Genomic DNA, 20,320 nt, shown 5'->3' with positions numbered 1-20,320 from the left:
GAATATTTTTTTGAGATTTATTAATTTATGATATCATTATTTTCATTGCAGCTATATCATCAATCCTAGAAGTTCAGTATTCCTTTCATTTACCTCGTTAATTTAGTACTGCCAAGGAGTTTATCACCTGACACAAAGCATAAAACAGTTCCTATTTGGAATATGATTTGAAGTGGTCCAAAGAATTCAAAGTCAGAAATTGTACCCGAATTTTATAGTCAATTCATAAGCTCGGCATCCCAATGGATCGGAATTGGTACTCAAAGCGTCTCAGTTCCGCGGAAAATGGCTCATTTACTGTGCCACTGTCTAAATCAGTTTAACAAAGATATTCAAATTAGCGGGCAAGAAAACTAAGCTCTCAGCGCCTTCTCCAAGACGGAACCAACAGTTACTTATCCTTCAAATAGCTACAAGTTCAAAGTTAATCATTTTCATCATCTTCCCACCACCTAATACTTTTTAAAATTCAATTTCAGAATGAACGCTGCAACTGTGGGGAGTAGCTGCCTGACCTAGATATGTAATCCATGCAACATTGAGGGCAATGAAGTTTCTGATCAGGAAGGAATAAGGTTGGATTTCTCTGTCTTCAGCATAAAATTTAATGTCAACATCAGGAAGGCATTGAGTTCGAGGCTATAAAAGGGTTTTGTATGATTTTTTAGATTATTTTTAAGAAGTTAATAATTATTACACTTCAGATTCTTCCTCATATCAACGAAACGGAGACGACCAACAAAACGAGTTTTTTCTTTCCAGAGTCTAAGCTTGTTCTTGAAAGGCCAGTCCAATTTGTGGCAAAAAATGAATAAATAGGTTCCATATTTATCCCCCCGTCAAACCCTTATCCCAGGACCACCAAAGTATCTTGAAAAAAAACTCCCAATTTCAATAACATATCGGAAACCACCCCTCTTTCATTTTGTATTAACCCCATGTGCCAAACTAATTCCCATTGAATAATTAGCAAGAGCAAATTTGCTGTAAAACAAACCACACCACAATCTCCTCCACCACCTTCGGATGGTTGGTTGGGTTGATTGTTTTAGCTTGCACACCAAAATTGTATAACAAAAACTTCATTTGCCCTTTTTTACAGATAACCAACCAAAAACTGCTCGATACCATTTCAAAAACACCCGCCAGGATAACAGAAAGAAAACGAAATGGAATAATGACGAAGACAACAACAACAACAAACCAACAAAAGCCTAAAATTTATGATTTAAAATATCTCACACAACTTTTACATATTGCCAAAATGCCGAATGAACGGCCGACCGACGACGACCAACTGCTACTAAAATTCTTTGCACCCCTTCTCGTCAGGAGCAAACCAAACAAGCAGCGGCAGCTTGGATTCTTCCTTTATTTTTTGTGTCTAATCGAAAAAGTACAGTCATCATGAGCATGTCGTTGTAGTCGCAGCAATACTCCTTAGACTACCTACCCCTACTACACACTCCAACAACTAGCATTCATATTACCTATCTAACTACCAACCAACCTACAAACGACACCCTTCTCATGTGGCATTAATAACGTGGTGGCGGCGGTGGGCAGCACGACGATGGCGTTAACGAAAAAACAAAATCCTCGAAAAATAATAACACAAAAATCGAGAAGAGAAAGAGAAAAACGTAAACACATTAGTTGACAATTATCAACGTCATTTCACATTTACATCAGTCGGCGGCATAGCCAAATCGGAGTAGTTGTAGTAGCTCATTCAAAGGGAACGATGAGCGAAAGGCTATGTGGATGATGATGATGACAATAAATCCAAATACAGCAACAACAATATCGGAACATAAACTAAGATTTATTCAATATTGTATACAAAAATCGGAAAAAATCATTTTCATTGAATCCTCAAATGGCATGGAATAAAAAGGCAAAAGAAAAATCTCATAAAAATACACCACCACCAAAACGTTGGTTGGATGAATGGAAGGTTGGTTGTTTGACACCCCGACCGACACCACTACCACACACATACATGTGTGTCCTTTCAGCCATCCATCCATCCAGCCACCAAGCAAAGGATAACCTTTTGCAAAACGGTGAAATATTTAGCTGTGACTTTCACGATTCCGTTCGCTGTGTGTGTCCTCTTCTCTCTTTTTGAGGGCAGACAGTGGCATGTAAGCAAATGAAGGGCTTTGCTTACCCCTAAAACGAATGAAAGAAAAATGAAATCAACAAGCCAATATTGTATCGTGTGCAAATCTGTATTGGTGGGATTCAAACGCTGACGTGCACGCAGCACGCACTCACATTTAGCCAGGGGCATACGTAAGCGAAGATGATGAGTTGAGTGTTAAAATAAATTGTGGCTATTTCGAGATTAATGTTGGTACCATGAAGGAGGCAACAACACTCCGGACACTGTCATTTGTTTGTGTTAATGGTGGTTGGTGGGTGGATGGGGTGGTGGTTACCAATTGGGAAAAAAATCAAAGGATTTTACGAAGAAAAAATATTCCCAAATTGATAATTATGCCATGAAATCGGTATATAATAGAATAGGAAAGCAGATATGAACATCAGGATTATACAGGGTGAGATGAAAAAACTGCAACCAACTTCAGACTGCTGTCATTTCTAAGCCTCTCGTCCGACAGCTGTTACAATTATTCCAGTGACAACCGCCATAACAGCCGATGGTCGCTCTCCGCTCGTATTAATCGACCGTGGCATCAGAATAAATGCCGAAAATATTCTGGAGGGTGTATTAAAGCCTTGGACACGCAAACCTTGGACATTCCAAGAGGACTCAGCACACGCCACCCGAAAATGGTTACAAAATGAGTACCTCGCTTTATTTCCAGCGCACAATGGCCCCCAAAATCTCCGGATACCTATCTGTTGGACTATTGGGTCTAGAGTATTTTGGAAAGCAAGGTTGGCACTAAAAAATACCAAAGTGTCGATCACCTCAGGCAAGCGCTTTGCCGGGAATGGGCCAAAGTACAGCAGAGCAACATGTGACTGTTTTATTGGCCCTTTGGAGGCCATAATTCGTGCAAAGGTGACCGATTCGGACAAATCTAAACTTATTCTATAATTTGATGCTATTTCCGACATTTTTTTGGTTTCATTCAAAAAAAATTTTAAAAAAATGTAAAAGTTATGGCGTTTGATATTGTTGCAGTTTTTTTATCTCACCCTGTATTAGACGGTTAAGAAATTATTAAGGTAGTCAAATCATTTTCGATCAGGACATAGGGTTTTATTTCAATGGGGAACCTAGTAGCTTCTTTTTCAATTGAGACATAATATTTTCTAACGAAGAGGCTCTCTCTCCGGACAAGTCTTGGATCATCAATTGCAGATGCGCACTGGGAATCGTTGGAAGTTCATTTCGTAACAATTTTTTACAATTCTGACTTCACCCCTGCCCTCAACCATAGTGCAACAGAGGATATAGAAATGTGCCTCTTCAATGCGCCATCACAACTTCGAAAATTTCCATTATTTTGCCAAACACCTCCGAATCCCACCATAGTTGGAATTGCGATTTTTAATGTTCCACATAAACTGAAGGAAAATCCCACTTCATAGGTTGTTCTCCAAAGGAAAAAATCAAACCTAGTAGCTTTTTTTCCATAGAGGCATAATAATGTCTAACGAAGAAGCTCTCTCTCCGCACAAGTTTTGGATTATCAATTACAGATATGCAGTGGGAATTTCTAGGAAGGTTGTTCGTAATAATTGTTTACAATTCTGACTACACCCCTGTCCTTAACCACAGTGCGACAGGGGATATAGAATTGTGCCTCTTCAATGTGCCATCACAACTTCGAAAATTTCCATTATGTTGCCACACACACATCCGACCCCCACACCCCATAGTACGAATTGCGATTTTTAATGTCCCACATAAACTAAAGGAAAATCCCACTTTTCTTTCGCATAGCAGCAATGAAAAGTCAGCTCACGTACAATGCTAGCCTAAAAAAAGATAAAGGAAAACGGCAAAGCCAGAGGAGGCATCTCTAGTAATGGGCACAATATATTTTTGAAGGAGGGTGGGTGGTTTGGTTGCTTATAACAATTATAAATTCAACATATTTCACATGAATTATTTTCATTGTTTCTTTTTCTTGCCCCACAACTCAAAAGAAGAAGGTGAAAAATCGAGAGAAACAAATCTCTATTCTATGGCAGTGTTTTGTATCCTTTCAAGTTTTTAGTTCACCAAAATTTCCTTCAGTCGACAAAATGACAATCTACTGGAAGGAAGAAATGAAAAATGCTATATTGCAATTGTTTGGGAGTGTGTGTGTGTTTTTGTGGGGACAGGAGGTGGGTGGCAGCTTGTGCAAAGGATGCTTGCTTGCTTGCTTGGGAGCATCGAGTTTATGAATTTTTAATGGCACAGCCAGCCATTTCTGCGTCTTGCTTGTTTGCTGCTCGGCAACGAAATAAAATGTGTGAATTTGGGGGTAAAACAACGTTGCTTTCAAATTCACATTTCTTCTCATCTGTTTAGATTTGGAGCAACATAACAGCAAGAAGCCGCCTCGTAAGACGGAAATGGTTCTAAGAGTAACTAGTATTACAAATAAACGAAAGCAAAAAAAAAAAGATTTCATCGTAAATGAGCAGGCGTTTTGCACAATCCGTACAACAATGAGAAAGAGAGTAAAATAGTATCCAATAAGTATCCTCCACCTTACTTGGTTTTAAGGCAGAAATACGGGTTTTTTGTTTGGGAGGATATTAATAGATATCAATTGATTTTTTCCACCATGCCTTGGATTTTTTTCTTGCTCATGAGTACAAAAAAGGACACAGTAGAAAAATGATTTGTGTCCTCTGTTACCAATGAAATAGAAAAACATGGGAAAGGGTTACATATTTCATGAGTGGGGGTTAAATTTGTTTGATTTACGTCTTATATATGTTATAGATTGAGACAGCCGTCATGTGTGACCGAATTTTAACTAATTTTCTTCAAAAGTATTTTGAATTATATTTCACTTCCTGCTAAGGTTTTTTTAATTTGAATATGTCTGGATCTGTAGCAATTATTTTATATATAGCTGTTTTTCAACATTATATCACCACAAAATTTTTAAATATTTTATATGACTTATATTAACAAATATATAAAATTATGGAAATTTAAAAAAAAAATAATATGAAATGTTGTAAAGGTTTAGGCTATTGAACTAAATAATTGAAATGAACATGCTATTAATGAAGCTAGTAGGATATGCGGTAAATTCAAATATGAATAATGCGGCTAATGACTACAATGAAGAAGAATCATTAAATCGGATTAGTGTCTATTTGAGAGAATAATAAAATGCATACAAAACTAGGTTAGGTTATAACAAACTATTTTACCTACAAGGAACATTTTACAAATCTAATTTTTCAAACATCTAAACACCTAAAATAATTAAGAATTGTCAAATCCTAGATTATTTGAGTGTGAGGGGATACTATGAGGGGCTTTAGGAAATTACAAAATTACATAGAAGATCAGCAAGAGGCTTTCAAATAGTAGGACTTAGTAGAGAAATGTGGCAAAAATCATCAAAATACCAAATGTCGAGCGGTATCGTTATATGGAAGCTATGCGAAAACGTGGACCTATACATACAACGTAACGTCACCGGAGCTAGAACCAATTAAGAACTACAATTACCAATTTTTAGACAAATCCGTGCAAAAATGTAGCAAAAATCATCAATTTACCGAATATCGGGAGTACCGTTATATAGGGGCCATACCAAAACGTGGACGTATACATACAAACTACAAATACCAATTTTTAGAGAAATCCGTAAATTTAATGTGGCAAAAATGATCAAAATACCGAATATCGGGAGGTACCGTTACATGAGGGCTATACGAAGACGTGGTCCTGCATAAGTAATTTTTATTTTGTCATAGGCTGTAGTACCCATTAAGATTTTCAAATATGAAATTTGAAGGAATTTCGGCGAATAATGTCGCTAAAGTCATCAAAATACCGAATAAAGAGAGATACCGTTATATAGGGGTTATACGAAGACGTGGACCTGCATAAGTAATTTTTATTTTGTCATAGGTTGTAGCACCCATTAAGATCTTCAAATATGAAATTTGAAAGAATTTCGGCGAATAATGTCGCTAAAATCATCAAAATACCGAATAAAGGGAGATACCGTTATATGGGGGCTATACAAAGACGTGGATCTGCATACAACATTTTTAGGCTTAGGCATAGGCTGTAGTACTCATTACAAACTTCAAATACGAAATTTGAAACAATTCGGGCGAATAATGTCAAAAATACCGAATATCGGGAGGTACCGTTATATGGGGGCAATACCAAAACGTGGACCTATACATACAATATTCCACCACCAGATTTAGAACTCATTATGAACCAGAAGTACCAATTTTTAGACAGATCCTTGGAAAAAATGTGACGAAAATCATCAAAATACCAATCATCCTAGATACAATACAAATTGTTCTGCCAAATTTTGAAGGTCTACCTCAAATAATGTGAACTGTATAGTGATTTCAACAGACAGACAGAGAGACAGACGGACATCGTTAAATCGACTTAGAATTTTATGCCGATTATGAATATATATACTTTATGGGGTCTACAATGAATATTTAGGGATTTTACAAACGGCATGACAAAGGTAGGGTATATTAACTTTTCAAAAAGAAGGGTATAGCAGAATATAAACAATTTAGGCTCTTCTGGATTCCAAAAGTCTGACGGGCATAGTAAAATCTATTTAGAATTAAATTCTGCTATGAAAATGTATGAAGCCCGGGTTAATACCATCTTAACATGTGGAAGTTGGGCTTGATAGTAGAATTTAATTGAACCACTCAGCAAAAAATCGGAAGTCATATGTGTCACTTTAAACATTTTTAGTAATTACATCTACATACGGTAAGCTAAAGAAGAGTAAGTCCTATTAAATTTAGGCAAAAGGCAAAATAGCCTAATTGTAGTAATGAGTAACGGTGGTACTAATTGAGAACGTCCGACTACAAGCAAGACCGCTGGTTTGAATCTCCACGCCAGCAAATACGACGTTAGTAAGTACATCTACATACCCTAAGCTAAAGAAGAGTTATTCCTATAAAACTTTGGCAAAAGGCATAGTAACCAAATTTTATCATACCAAGTAATGAGTAACGGCGGTTCTAAGTGCGAACGTCCAACTACAAGCAAGACCGAATCTCCACTTCAGCAAATACGACGTTAAACAACAATAAAGAACATTAATCCAAATCACTGCGACGGTACCACTATTAGTCATATGCATATTCAGTGAAGGAATCAGTAACAGCCCAAAATTTGAGTGAGTGAAACGTTCGAAGATATATGCATCCGAACTTATCATCATTGACTTCAACACGTTGAACATCATCGTCTACGCTAGCTTCTCTTCTTTTCCAGCCTAGAATTATAATTTTTCTTTTTCACTCCTTTTCCTATTTTTTAATTATCCTTTTACATCCCTGATTAATGTGGCTAATGCCTATAAAACATCTCTTAGGTTTGTTTTTTCAAAGATTGCTTGGAATTTGACTTTATGGATAAATTTTACATTTATTTTGAGAAGATAAATTATGTTCTTGTTTTTCTCTAAGCAAGACTGCCATGAATAGGAAACCAATGAGTTTTGGAATCGATTCGGATACTTTCAATTTTAATTTCTTAAAACAAAATATTACGTTCTGACCAAACGAGAGTTTTTGTCCTACAACAACACAAAAAGTTTTTGTTCAAGGACGGTTATGGTTTGATTCGATAAGTTCTGAATATAAATGCCTTTCCTTCATTTTGGACGAAAATAAACATTCCTAGGCATATTGGTCCCTAAATTTTATATTTCTCTAGGGCTAAATGCAGACTAATCAAGTTTCCGATTAAGAGTCCCAAATTAAAGGATTTTTCTTCATTGTAATACGCCGCGCTCGTTGTTTGTGTATAAAAAATTATAAATAAAAAATGGGATGATATTTTCTGTTTGAATGAATTCCTTACAATTAATGGAAAAAGCAAAAGGGATGATAAAACATTAACAAAAACCAAACATAAAATAGAAAAAAATATTTTTTTTTTTTTGAAAATTGTGGGGGAAAATAGAATTTGGAACGAAAATTTACATTGTTCATACTAACCAAGTACATGGCCAGTTTATTGATGTCCAAATTAGCCAACTGACTGACATCGGTTGTGTTGAGAATGTTCAGCATTAGGCTAATATCTGCGGCGGTTGGCATGGGTGTTGAGGTTAGGGCAGCTATGGCAGCCGAAGCAACACTGTTGCCCTGTTGCTGCTGCTGTTGTTGTTGTTGCTGCTGATGTTGTTGTTGGTGCAAAGACTGTTGCTGTTGTTGCAAAGTCTGTTGCTGTTGTTGTAGTGATTGTTGCTGTTGTTGCTGTTGCATAACTGATTGCTGTTGCAACTGTTGTTGTAGTGTTATATTCTGTGCAGCAGCGGCATTTTGTGCTGCTGCCGCAGCAGCCGCTGAAGTACTTGGTCCCGTTGACAATGTACTATTGTTGCCTTGTATCAACGATTGTAGACTTCGACTACCAGGATCCTGGGGTGTTGTGGCTCCACCACCTCCAATTGCGTTAACACCTCCTGCACCTGTTCCTGTTGCCGATCCAACACCACCAGCAGCAGCATTTTGCATTTGTAATTGTATCGATTGTAAGGTGGGTGTTGTCGGCACCGACAGTGGTGGCGTTGACGAAACCAATGCCTGTAGCTATAGATTTGGATTTTTCAAAAAAAAAAAAAAAAAGTTGGGTGGGAGGGAATTTGTAAGAAATTTGCCATTGAAGATTTATTGTATCCATTATCAAATAAGGATGTTGGTATGTTGTGTGTGAGGGTGTGGGTGAGTGTGTATGATGAAAGTGGGGGATGGGGGGAATGTGTTTGATTTTTTTGCGAAAAGATATGATTTGTTATATTTTTTCCTAGTAAAGGTAGTAAAGTAGCAGAGCGATATTTAGCTTAGACATAACCTATGTAAATTAAACAGACACAGACTTCAGGCTGCAGGTGACTTTTTGTAAATATCTTTTGGAAGCGAAATCTTTGAGAGGAGTTCTATTACGAGAGAGAACCGTTTAAATACTATTTTAAATAACATATTTTAGGAATATAAAAAAGTGCAATTTTTGCAAAAACTTTCTCCTTGTCATGGTAACTGGTTTATCTGAATTACTATTTAAATACCTCAAAGCCGTAATATAAAAAGGAATACCTTTTGCTATATTCTGTCGCATTTGGTTAAGATTTAGATATTGCTCCCATATATGCATTTCCCCTAATATGATTCAAATGATGCCCCAACAACTACGTTTGTCCAATTGGATTGAATTTAGAATCATACGACCAAGATCCGACTAGAATAAAGTCTGAAGAGTTTGAAACGAATCAAAGTTTGGATTTTTTTTCGCGTTTTACTACAATAGTGATTATTTAAATTAGATTTTTTCGGGGGAGGTATTAAGAAGGGTTCGTCGATAGTGTCTACTTTCATATATAATGTAAACCGTACATAAATATTACTAAGTACAAAGTTTTGTTCAAGTCGAGATATATGATTTTTCGTTGTTGCAAAACTGTCAGGCTTAATCCCTTTATTGTTGGGTAAAAAATATTTTTTTTTGTCATAGAAGTTATTTTTTAAATAACTTCTGGGGAGAATATCCCAGACAAAAAACAAGGGAACTGATGAGGATAGGCGGCTCTTTCCGAAACCTAGGTATTCCCTGCCTTAACCCCTGATAAACATTACCATCGTTCTCCACTAATAAACAAACGTTGTTTTTAAAGAAACAACAATAAAGGGATTAAGCCTGACCATTTTGCAACAACAAAATACTACGGTATCCCGAACAAACAGGCCAAGACTGTTCTATATGATTTTTCTCTAATCTCAAAAATTTTGGGAATAGGGAGAAATTTTTCAGTTAAAAGGGTTGTAAATCCACCAATGAACAAAATTAAAAAATTCTAAATCCAAAAGGTAGTTCACAGCAATCCAACAGACATCATTACGTCCAGGGCAATCAGGTCAAGGCTATACTGAAATAGGACTAACTTCTTTGGCAGATATGGGATGACAGTGGTATTATTGTTCTTTAAGTGTTATATGCTCTCTAGCAAAAGATATAATACAGTTGAGATGAAAAAACGGCAAACAACTTCAGACTGCTGTCATTTGTGAGCAACTCGTCCGACAGCTGTTAAAATTGTCCCAGTGACAGCTTATTATATTGTTTACAAGCGTACAAAAGCATTTTGCTGAGAATTTTCCAGAAAAAAAGTTATTTGTGATTGAATTCAAACGTGATAGTGTGATTTCTTTATATTTGGCTGGAATACCACAAGTGACTATCGTTAGAGCACTCCAGCATTTAAATGTGAATAAATCTTTTGTGTCTCGTACCATCGCTCGTTACCGTGATACTGGTAGCGTAGCCCGACGTCAAGGAAGTGGACGGAAGAAAACAGTAACATCAGCAGAAATGGTTCGAAAAGTAAAGAAGCGACTTGATCGAAACCCGTGTCGCAGTGGCCCAAAAATGGCTTGTGGGCTGAACATATCGCAATATTCCGGCAATATTCGGCAAAAATAAGCTCGGGGTAAAGCCATTGATATTCCAAAAAGTGCAATAATTTACACCGCAACGAAAAGAAAATAGACTCAAAAGAGCTAAAGAGTTGCTTCGCTTGGCCGAAAGTTGTGAACTGCCGAATTTGTTTTTCTCCGCTGAAAAAACATTCGTTGTCCAGCAGTTTGTAAACAAAGGCAAACCAAATGGCCGTGTTTACTTGCCAAAGAGGTCAGCTGAAAATGTGCACCTTCGGTTGGCCACCAGAACTCAAGCGCCGGTCATGGTAATAGTGTGGGCCGTATTAATCGACCGTGGCATCAGAAAAAATGCCGAATATTATCGCGAAAATATTCTGGAGGGTGTATTAAAGCCTTGGGCACGCAAACATTTTGGCCACAGACCTTGGACATTCCAACATGACTGAGGACGCGCCACCCAAGAATGGTTACAAAATGAGGTTCCTTGCTTCATTTCCAGCGCACAATGGCCACCATAATCTCCGGATACCAATCCGTTGGAATATTGTGCCTGGAGTATTTTGGAAAGCAAGGTTGGATGACCTCAAGCAAGCGCTTCGCCGGGAATGGACCAAAATACCGAAGAGCAACATTTGGGCAGCGTATGACGGTTTCATTGGCCGTTTGAAGGCCATAGTTCGTGCCAAAGGTGACCAATTCGAACAAATCTAAACATTTTCTATTAACAATAATGGCGTTCGACTTTGTCGCATTTTTTATCTCACCCTGTATATTTGACAGATATGAGATAGATACAAGAGTTCCTTTCTATTACTAACTAGGTATGATCTAAGAATCGCAGTATGTATACTGACTGGCCACTGCACTGTAACTCAAGATGGGTTAACAGTGTTCTTGACTACTATAGACTATGCGAAGATGAAGAAGAGGCGGAGACAATTGAACACCTACTATGCTGTTGTCCCATGTTGTCCAACAATAGACATAGGCTATTTGGCAGATAGAACCTCTAATGTTTTCTTAGGCATGGATCCTTTTATCATCAAGTTGGTAAAATCACTCCAAGATAAAGCAGATGAACACAATGGGCCAAAGGTCCCCGAGTGAAGCCGTTGCTGACTCCCGTGTAGCTGCGCGTTTTTACCAAACCAAACCAAACTAAATCCTATAACCTATCTTATAATTTTTACAATGATATGGATCACGGTAAGGACGGGATCCCTATTAAAGGATAGGTTGCTCCCCACAAATTTTAGGGGTGAGAAAGTGTGACTTAAAAAAATTGATCTAATTTGACCAGATAACTAGGCACAAAGTGCACCTACCTTAAGTGAGTGTTGGAATTGAAATCGGTCATTGACGGGGATTATTTTAAATCATATTATGGTTGAAATTAGTAGGCTATTCAGTGGTTAAGAAATAAATATTTTTATTGAAAATATATTCCGCATTTAGCTTTGTTAAAGACTTCTCTATACTTTCAAATAAAAACACGGTTATTTCTTTCTAAAGTGAAATATCGACAGGGCCGCTGAACCTCAAACCAAGCATTACTATATTATTAAAAATTTCAAAATATATACGATGTTTTTTTTATAAAAATTGCTAACCAACCTCTAGCATTTCCGAAATTACAAAACTTATAATTACACTGATCAAATGTATATTTATATTTCTTTGAGATATAAACAGGTTCCTGTTAAGAATTTAAAGTAAATTTTATCAAAAATCACATGGTGGAGACAAAAGAATTGTTTGTTGTGAAATCAACCTACTTACTTCTTTTTAAATATGTTCAGATAAATTGGGAAATTGCTTAACTTATAACAATTTCATAAATAATTACACCTCCTTTCTTCTTCATTGCATTACACATTACTTCAGTAACTATACATTTTCTTTAAATAGAGGACAAAATACTTTTTTGGCTACATTACTACTTTACTACACAAAAAATATAACAAAATTCTGGTGGTTATATTTTCAAAAAATCGTTATGTTGTGAGTTTGGTTGGCCAAAGGGAGATAAAGAGTCGGAATAGGTTTTTGTAAACCCAGAAAATTTAAATAAATTTATTAAAAAATGAACTTAACAAAGATTTATAAAAATAGAGTTCATTGCAAACCCATTCCGACTGCAATTCCAACAATGACCATTTGGGTTATGGGAAAAGTAGTTTAGGTTAATTGAGAGGGATAGTAATAGTGTACAAAGATGTGTGTGTTTGTGTGAAAAAGGATAGATGTCAATCAAATGATATGATATTCATTTTGCACATTTTAAGTAAAGAAACAGAACCAAAAAGAAGAAGTAAAAACTCAAAACTAAAACACAAATACTAAAATTAAATAATACAATAATAAATTAAAGCCAAACTATAATTACAAAATTCAAAAATAGCAAAAGAAGAACAAAACAAAATTTTGGACAAATCAAAACTACATTTCAAATCCTTCTTTTGTTTTAAAATCAAAATCGAAAAATGTGCAAACTTTATTTGAGATATTAAAAAAATGGATATAGTACGTAATTCAGACACAGAAAGCTTCATAAGAGATAAACTGAACCAAGAGAATGTGGACCACAATTCCCCATCCTTCTTCATACTGATCAATTTATCTTCTTTAATGAAATTTTCTGTGGCTGACTTCCATGTAAAGGGATTATGAATTATATATTGATATAAATATTTGCATTGTTGTAAAACTCACCTTGGCCTTTTGTTGTTGTTTCAATTCTTCTTTTTTGTAATTCCTTTGATAGGCAGTTATAACACGTCGCAGACGTGTATTTAGATCCTGCATTGAGGGCCACATTGTTGCCGAATTATCATCGACCGGCGCTTGTGTGGGTGGATATGAACCGGCACCACTCTCCTCCTCATCTATGCCTAAACATGGGTTGTTTGGGTTTGTTGTAGTAGTTGTATTAACAGTATCATTTTGCGTTTGCTCTGTCGAGCTTGTTGTTGATGATGAGGTGGTGGTGGTAGTGGATGATGTAGATGTGGTAGTAGATATATTGGTAGTAGTAGTGGTGGTGGTAGTTGAGGTGATGGTGGTGGTAGTACATGTATTTTTGGCCTCTGTTGTGGCCGAATTTGGAGCAGCTTCCTCAACGTCAACAGTTTCAGTAGTTGACGGCGGGGTTGTGGTCTCAGCTGTTGTTTTTGTTGTACTACTGGCAGCAGCGTCTGCTGAAGAATTAACCTCATCACCTGTGGCGCCAGCAACAGTTGTTGGTTCAGATTCCGATACACTAACATCCATGGAATTGGAATCATTGGCAGTTGTAGCGGCAGCAGCAGTAGCTGTATCACTGCTATCCGCAGCCCCAACAGCCTCGGCTGATGATGATTTATCATTGCTGGCGCTGCTGGCACTACTGCTACTGCATGCTTCAGCTGTTTCTGTTTCCATTTCCTCAACATCGCTTGTATCTTTATCTGATTTTGTATCGGCTTCATTTTTATCCAAAGGATTGCCATCATTATCCGTTGCCGACGAGGATGATTTGTCATTTTCATCCTTCTCAGCTGATGTTTCTTCTTCGGCTAACTTGGAACGTTTACGTTTTTTACCAACAACTGTAGGTGGCGTCGTTGTTTCGGCGATTGGTTTACTCTCCTCCTCTTCGCCGCCGCCACCAGTGGCACTTTCAACAGCTTTGCCATTCTCATTATCAGCCACTTTAACTGTTGCATCTGCGGTTGCTTTTTTGGCCAATTTTTTATTCTTACCCGAAGAGCTGGGACGTTCGGGTGGATCTAAAGAATCTTTATCTTTGTCGCCCGTAGTCAACTTGGTGGAATCAGAGTCTTTGGTGGCAGTGCCATCATCGTCGACTTCTTCATTGTCGGCATCTTGTTTTGAGTTGGCGTCTTCTTCAGCGCTGTAATTGAGATATGGTAATGGAACAGGATTATAGTTAGTGGTTGGAAGTGAGGTTGAATAAATAATGTCAGTTTATAGTTTCATAATACTCCTGCATCAATCTGTATGTTTTTTATAGAAGTGTTTGAAATATTAGAAGTTTTCTATTCAAAACCTCCCATTTTCTATACGAAAACGTTTCATCCGAAAAATTTTCTGTACGAAAACGTTTCATCCGAAACATTTTCTGTACGAAAACGTTTCATCCGAAACATTCTCGATACGAAAACGTTTCATCTGAAACATTTTCGATACGAAAACGTTTCATTCGAAACTTTTTCGATACGAAAACTTTTCATTCGAAACTTTTTCGATACGAAAACGTTTCATTCGAAACATTTTCGATACGAAAACGTTTCATTCGAAACATTTTCGATACGAAAACGTTTCATTCGAAACATTTTCGATACGAAAACGTTTCATTCGAAACATTTTCGATACGAAAACATTTCATTCGAAACATTTTCGATACGAAAACGTTCCATCCGGAACATTTTCTATACGAAAACGTTTCATCCGAAACATTTTCTATACGAAAACGATTCATCCGAAACATTTTCTTTACGAAAACGTTTCATCCGAAACATTATCTACACGAAAACGTTTCATCCGAAACATTTTCTATACGAAAACGCTTCATTCGAAACATTTTCTATACGAAAACGTTTCATTCGAAACATTTTCTATACGAAAACGTTTCATTCGAAACATTTTCTATACGAAAACGTTTCATTCGAAACATTTTCTATACGAAAACGTTTCATTCGAAACATTTTCTATACGAAAACGTTTCATTCGAAACATTTTCTATACGAAAACGTTTCATTCGAAACATTTTCTATACGAAAACGTTTCATTCGAAACATTTTCTATACGAAAACGTTTCATTCGAAACATTTTCTATACGAAAACGTTTCATTCGAAACATTTTCTATACGAAAACGTTTCATACGAAACATTTTCTATACGAAAACGTTTCATTCGAAACATTTTCTATACGAAAACGTTTCATTCGAAACATTTTCTATACGAAAACGTTTCATACGAAACATTTTCTATACGAAAACGTTTCATTCGAAACATTTTCTATACGAAAACGTTTCATTCGAAACATTTTCTATACGAAAACGTTTCATTCGAAACATTTTCTATACGAAAACGTTTCATTCGAAACATTTTCTATACGAAAAGGTTTCATTCGAAACATTTTCTATACGAAAAGGTTTCATTCGAAACATTTTCTATACGAAAACGTTTCATTCGAAACATTTTCTATACGAAAACGTTTCATTCGAAACATTTTCTATACGAAAACGTTTCATTCGAAACATTTTCTATACGAAAACGTTTCATCCGAATCATTTTCTATACGAAAACGTTTCAACCGAAACATTTTCTATACGAAAACGTTTCAACCGAAACATTTTCTATACGAAAAAGTTTCAACCGAAACATTTTCTATACGAAAACGTTTCAACCGAAACATTTTCTATATGAAAACGTTTCATCCGAAACATTTTCTACACGAAAACGTTTCAACCGAAACATTTTCTATACGAAAACGTTTCATCCGAAACATTTTCTATACGAAAACATTTTCTATACGAAAACGTTTCATACTAAACATTTTCTATACGAAAACGTTTCATCCGAACGTTTTATCACTTAAATCGAGTCATAGAATGATGTAGAATATTTTCCCTAAATCTATAAAAACCATAAATCATCATGCCAAAGAAATTCACACAAATAAAAAAATGTTTAAATATTTAAAACATCTATAAGAAGAAAATAGTCATAGAGGTTTCACATAGTTTTTTCATTTTCTCAAAAAAAGCAAAATAATATGAGGTTAGATTGAAAATTTATTTCTTTAATGATTTATGATTTTATGGAATGGAACACGATGATATCCTTAAACTATAAAAAAAAAACTTTTAAAAAATATTCAAAACTTACACAGGCAAATTGGCTACGGTTGTCTCCTCTGTGGCTGTGGCTCCAACATGACCGGCAAAACATAGGGCAGGATCGGAACGCATTATACGATACATTTCACAGCCGTGTTTAAAGGTGCCCACCAAAAGACTCTTGTCGCAGCAGGGAGGATTCCACCAAGAGGCCGGCACCGCTTCAGCCATGGTTGGCGGGCGTATTGGCAACTCGCTAAATAATGATACATAGTTATAGATGAGGTAAGAGATGTTGTTGATAGGTAGGGGGTGTGGTGGTGAGTAAACAAATGTTGTGATAGGAGAAATAAATTAAAAAAAAAATCAATTTTTTTTTTATAAAAAAGTAAACAACAAAAAAAAATTTAAATTCAAATATAATACAATAAAAATAACAAACTACAGCCAATTATGAAAAATATAGTTATTTTCTTTTAAATTTTAATGTGAAAGGGAGAGTTTATGAAAGAAATACAGAGGCATTTCGTAATAGACTGCTGCTGTACTTACAAACAATGTATGGATCTGAAATATTTTCTTTTTGAATTTTTTAAAATAAATGTCTTAATGAAATCTTATGAGCATTTGTTTCTTGTAATGAAATGTTAGCTTTGAACGAGCAAGGGATATTTATTTAAGCAAATAAACATTGAAGGAAATTGAAATATTTATTTTTAATTTTGTAGAGCATGAACATATTCTGACAGTTAAAAGAGGGGATTTCGATTTTTTAAAAGGTTAACCGTTAATAATAATTGGTGGTATAAATAATTAACACCTAGAGCATACGATATATTTTTGCTCTGGAAGATAGCTTCAATATTATATGACCCAAAAAAAAAAAAATAAAAAATAAGAAATAGTAGATCCCATTTAATTGAAATGGAAGTTTAGCTTTACATTAGCAACCTATTGTGATAAAGCAGCGGTCAATATTTTCCAAAGTTTTGATTTTTCTATTATAATTTATTCGATAAATGACAAGTTGGAAAGTGAAATAATCAGTTTAAACTTTGGAAGAAGTTATTTTAGACTACTTTTCCTTCTAGTGATCTTGACCTTGTAGGGCCATAAGTCTTGTCCGACATAGTTACTAAAAGTTGCAATGTAACTACTTTCTTTTTGGACGGTATAAAATCTAGTCTAGGGGAATGCTCTATTATTACACTGTTAACAAATTAATAGAAAAGATTAGAACCACATTGGGAAGCTAAATACTTCGAATGAGGTATTGAATATAGGGGGTTTACAGCCCAGTCTCATTAAGGAAGTCTGCTGGGTATAATTAAAGACTGCAAATCATACATTAATTTCCGAGGAGCATTAGAATGTATATGCAGGGTGAAATGAAATAAATTCAACCAAATTAAGAGTGCTGCCATTTCTAAGCCACTCGACCGACAGCTGTTATTATTATTCCAGTGACAGCTCATTATATTGTTTACAAGCGTACAAAAGCATTTTGCTGAGAATTTTCCAGAAAAAAAGTTATTCGTGATGGAATTCAAGCGTGATAGAGTGACTTCTTCATATTTAGCTGGAAAACCACAAGTGGTTATCGTTAGAGCACATCGCTCGTTACCGTGACACTGGTAGCGTAGCCAGAGGTCAAGGAAGTGGACAAAAGAAAACCGCAACATCAGCAGAATTGGTTCGAAAAGTAAAGCGACTTGATCGTAACCCGCGTCGCAGTGGCCGAAAAATGGCTCGTGAGCTGAACATATCGGAATATTCCATTCGGCAAATATTGGAAAATGAGCTCGGGGTAAAGCCATTGAAATTCCAAATAGTGCAACTTACACCGCAACAGAAAGAAAAAAGACTCAAAAGAGCTAAAGAGTTGCTTCGCTTGGCCGCAAGTTGTGAACTGCAGAATTTGGTTTTCTCCGATGAGAAAACATTCGTTGTCCAGCAGTTTGTAAACAAAGGCAAACCAAATGATTGCTTTTACTTGCCAAAGAGGTCAGCTGAAAATGTGTACCTTCGGTTGGCCACCAGAACTTAAGCACCGGCTATGGTGATGGTGTGGGCCGCCATAACAGCCGATGGTCGCTCTCCGCTCGTATTAATCGACCGTGGTATCAGAATAAATGCCGATTATTATCGCGAAACTATTCTGGATGGTGTATTAAAACCTTGGTCACGCAAACATTTTGGCCGCAGACCTTGGACATTCCAACAGGACCCGTCACCATCGCACTCAGCACGCGTCACCCAAGAATGGTTATAAAACGAGGTTCCTCGCTTCATTTCCAGCACATAATGGCCACCAAAATCGCCGGACACCAATCCGTTGGACTATTGTATCTGGAGTATTTTGGAAGCAAGGTTGGTACCAAAAAAAATACCAAAGTGTCGATCACCTCAAGCATGCGCTTCACCGGGAATGGACCAAAATACCGCAGAGCAACATTCGGGCAGCGTATGACGGTTTCATTAGAATTTGGCCTTCAACATAATTCTTGCCAAAGGTGATCATTTCGAACAAATCTAAACTTTTTCTAAAATTTGATGATATTTACGATATTTTTATGCTTTCTTTCAATAAAATTATGGCATTTGACTTGCTGCAATGTTTTTATCTCTCCCTTTATGGGGGCTATATGAATAAATGCCGAACCTACATGGCCTATTTACGAACTTAGCCTGCCTATCTCAGTGCATACGAAAGATAGCGTGATTACAACAGACAAACACAGGCAGACGGACATCGCTAAATCGACTTAGAATTTTACAACTGATCAGGAATATATATACTTTTTGGGTCTGACATGACTATTTCGAGGAGTTACAAACGGAATGACAAAGTTAATATACCCTTCATAGTTTGGTGGAGGGTATAAAAAGATCTGTATAGACCGAAAACATTACATATTTCCCTTTAAAAATTCTAATTTAGACTAAGAAACTTTCCAAAGTACCTTGTCCAAATAGGAGGCCTTTTAATTGATATTTTCCACACAAATAGTTTTCTTTAGACAGAAGATCTTTAACAGATCTTAAAGAAATTCTAAATATATTTTTAAATATAGAACGCCTTTCAAAAATATACATTTAAGGGACAATATCAAAGCTATCTTCGAAAGAGGCTTAACGTATGGTTATAAAAGTGAAACAAATTTAAGGAAAATAATTTATTAATGTCCTTTTATTTACAATTAAGGACATAAGGAAAGGACATTTTGAAGATATAGAAGATAATTTCGAATGGATTAGCATATATATTTTACAAAACCCAACAAGGAAAAGAGCGAGCAAAATATATAATCCTTTAAAATATTTTAATCCTTTAAGATAGGGATAATTTGAGGGAATTGAATTTGAATTTTTTTGTGACGAATTTTAAATTTTGTCTTTCACACTTAAAGGATTAATTATGGTCATGTGTAAAAGGAAATTGAGTTAACAGGTAATTTTCAAAAAAGAAGAGCCACATGTCAAAAAAAGGAAACCCCGCTGATGTGAGCTTCTTTGTAACAATCCCAAAATGAAGCAAACAAATAATGAAAACACACGCATACACATAATTAGCTGAATAGTTTTAAAAGGGGGAATTAAGAAAACATAACCAAAAAACAATTATCACAACAACAACGATACGAAAAAAAAACCGACAATAACAACAATGAAATTGCTTTGAAACATTCGCCCAACACTACTTACCTGACAGGTGTATTATCCTTAATCTGTTGCACCAAATCTCCAATCACCTCGTGTTGTATATAATACAGCATACGGACGCGCAATAAAACTCTGTGTTGGAGGTAAATAGGAAATAAATTGAAAAGAAAATGATAAGAAACCAAAAGAAATAAAAAAACCAAACATAATCGAAAGTA

General features: G+C 36.0%; 1 protein-coding gene across 1 annotated transcript in view; it reads right to left on the bottom strand.

Moving 5' to 3' along the window:
• The window catches only part of LOC101899924 (uncharacterized), a 103,384-nt gene that overhangs the window by 31,437 nt on the left and 51,627 nt on the right, over nucleotides 1–20,320 (bottom strand). Inside the window, 4 exon segments of the mRNA XM_059125657.1 lie at nucleotides 8,143–8,754; nucleotides 13,309–14,488; nucleotides 16,489–16,695; nucleotides 20,145–20,234. Coding sequence (XP_058981640.1) covers nucleotides 8,143–8,754; nucleotides 13,309–14,488; nucleotides 16,489–16,695; nucleotides 20,145–20,234 — 2,089 coding nt within the window.

Source organism: Musca domestica, unplaced genomic scaffold (genome assembly GCF_030504385.1).
Source record: "Musca domestica strain aabys unplaced genomic scaffold, Musca_domestica.polishedcontigs.V.1.1 345, whole genome shotgun sequence".
Taxonomy (NCBI): Eukaryota; Metazoa; Arthropoda; class Insecta; order Diptera; family Muscidae; genus Musca; species Musca domestica.
The sequence above is the reverse complement of the archived record's forward strand: the minus strand, read 5'-3'. Positions and strand labels throughout refer to the sequence as shown.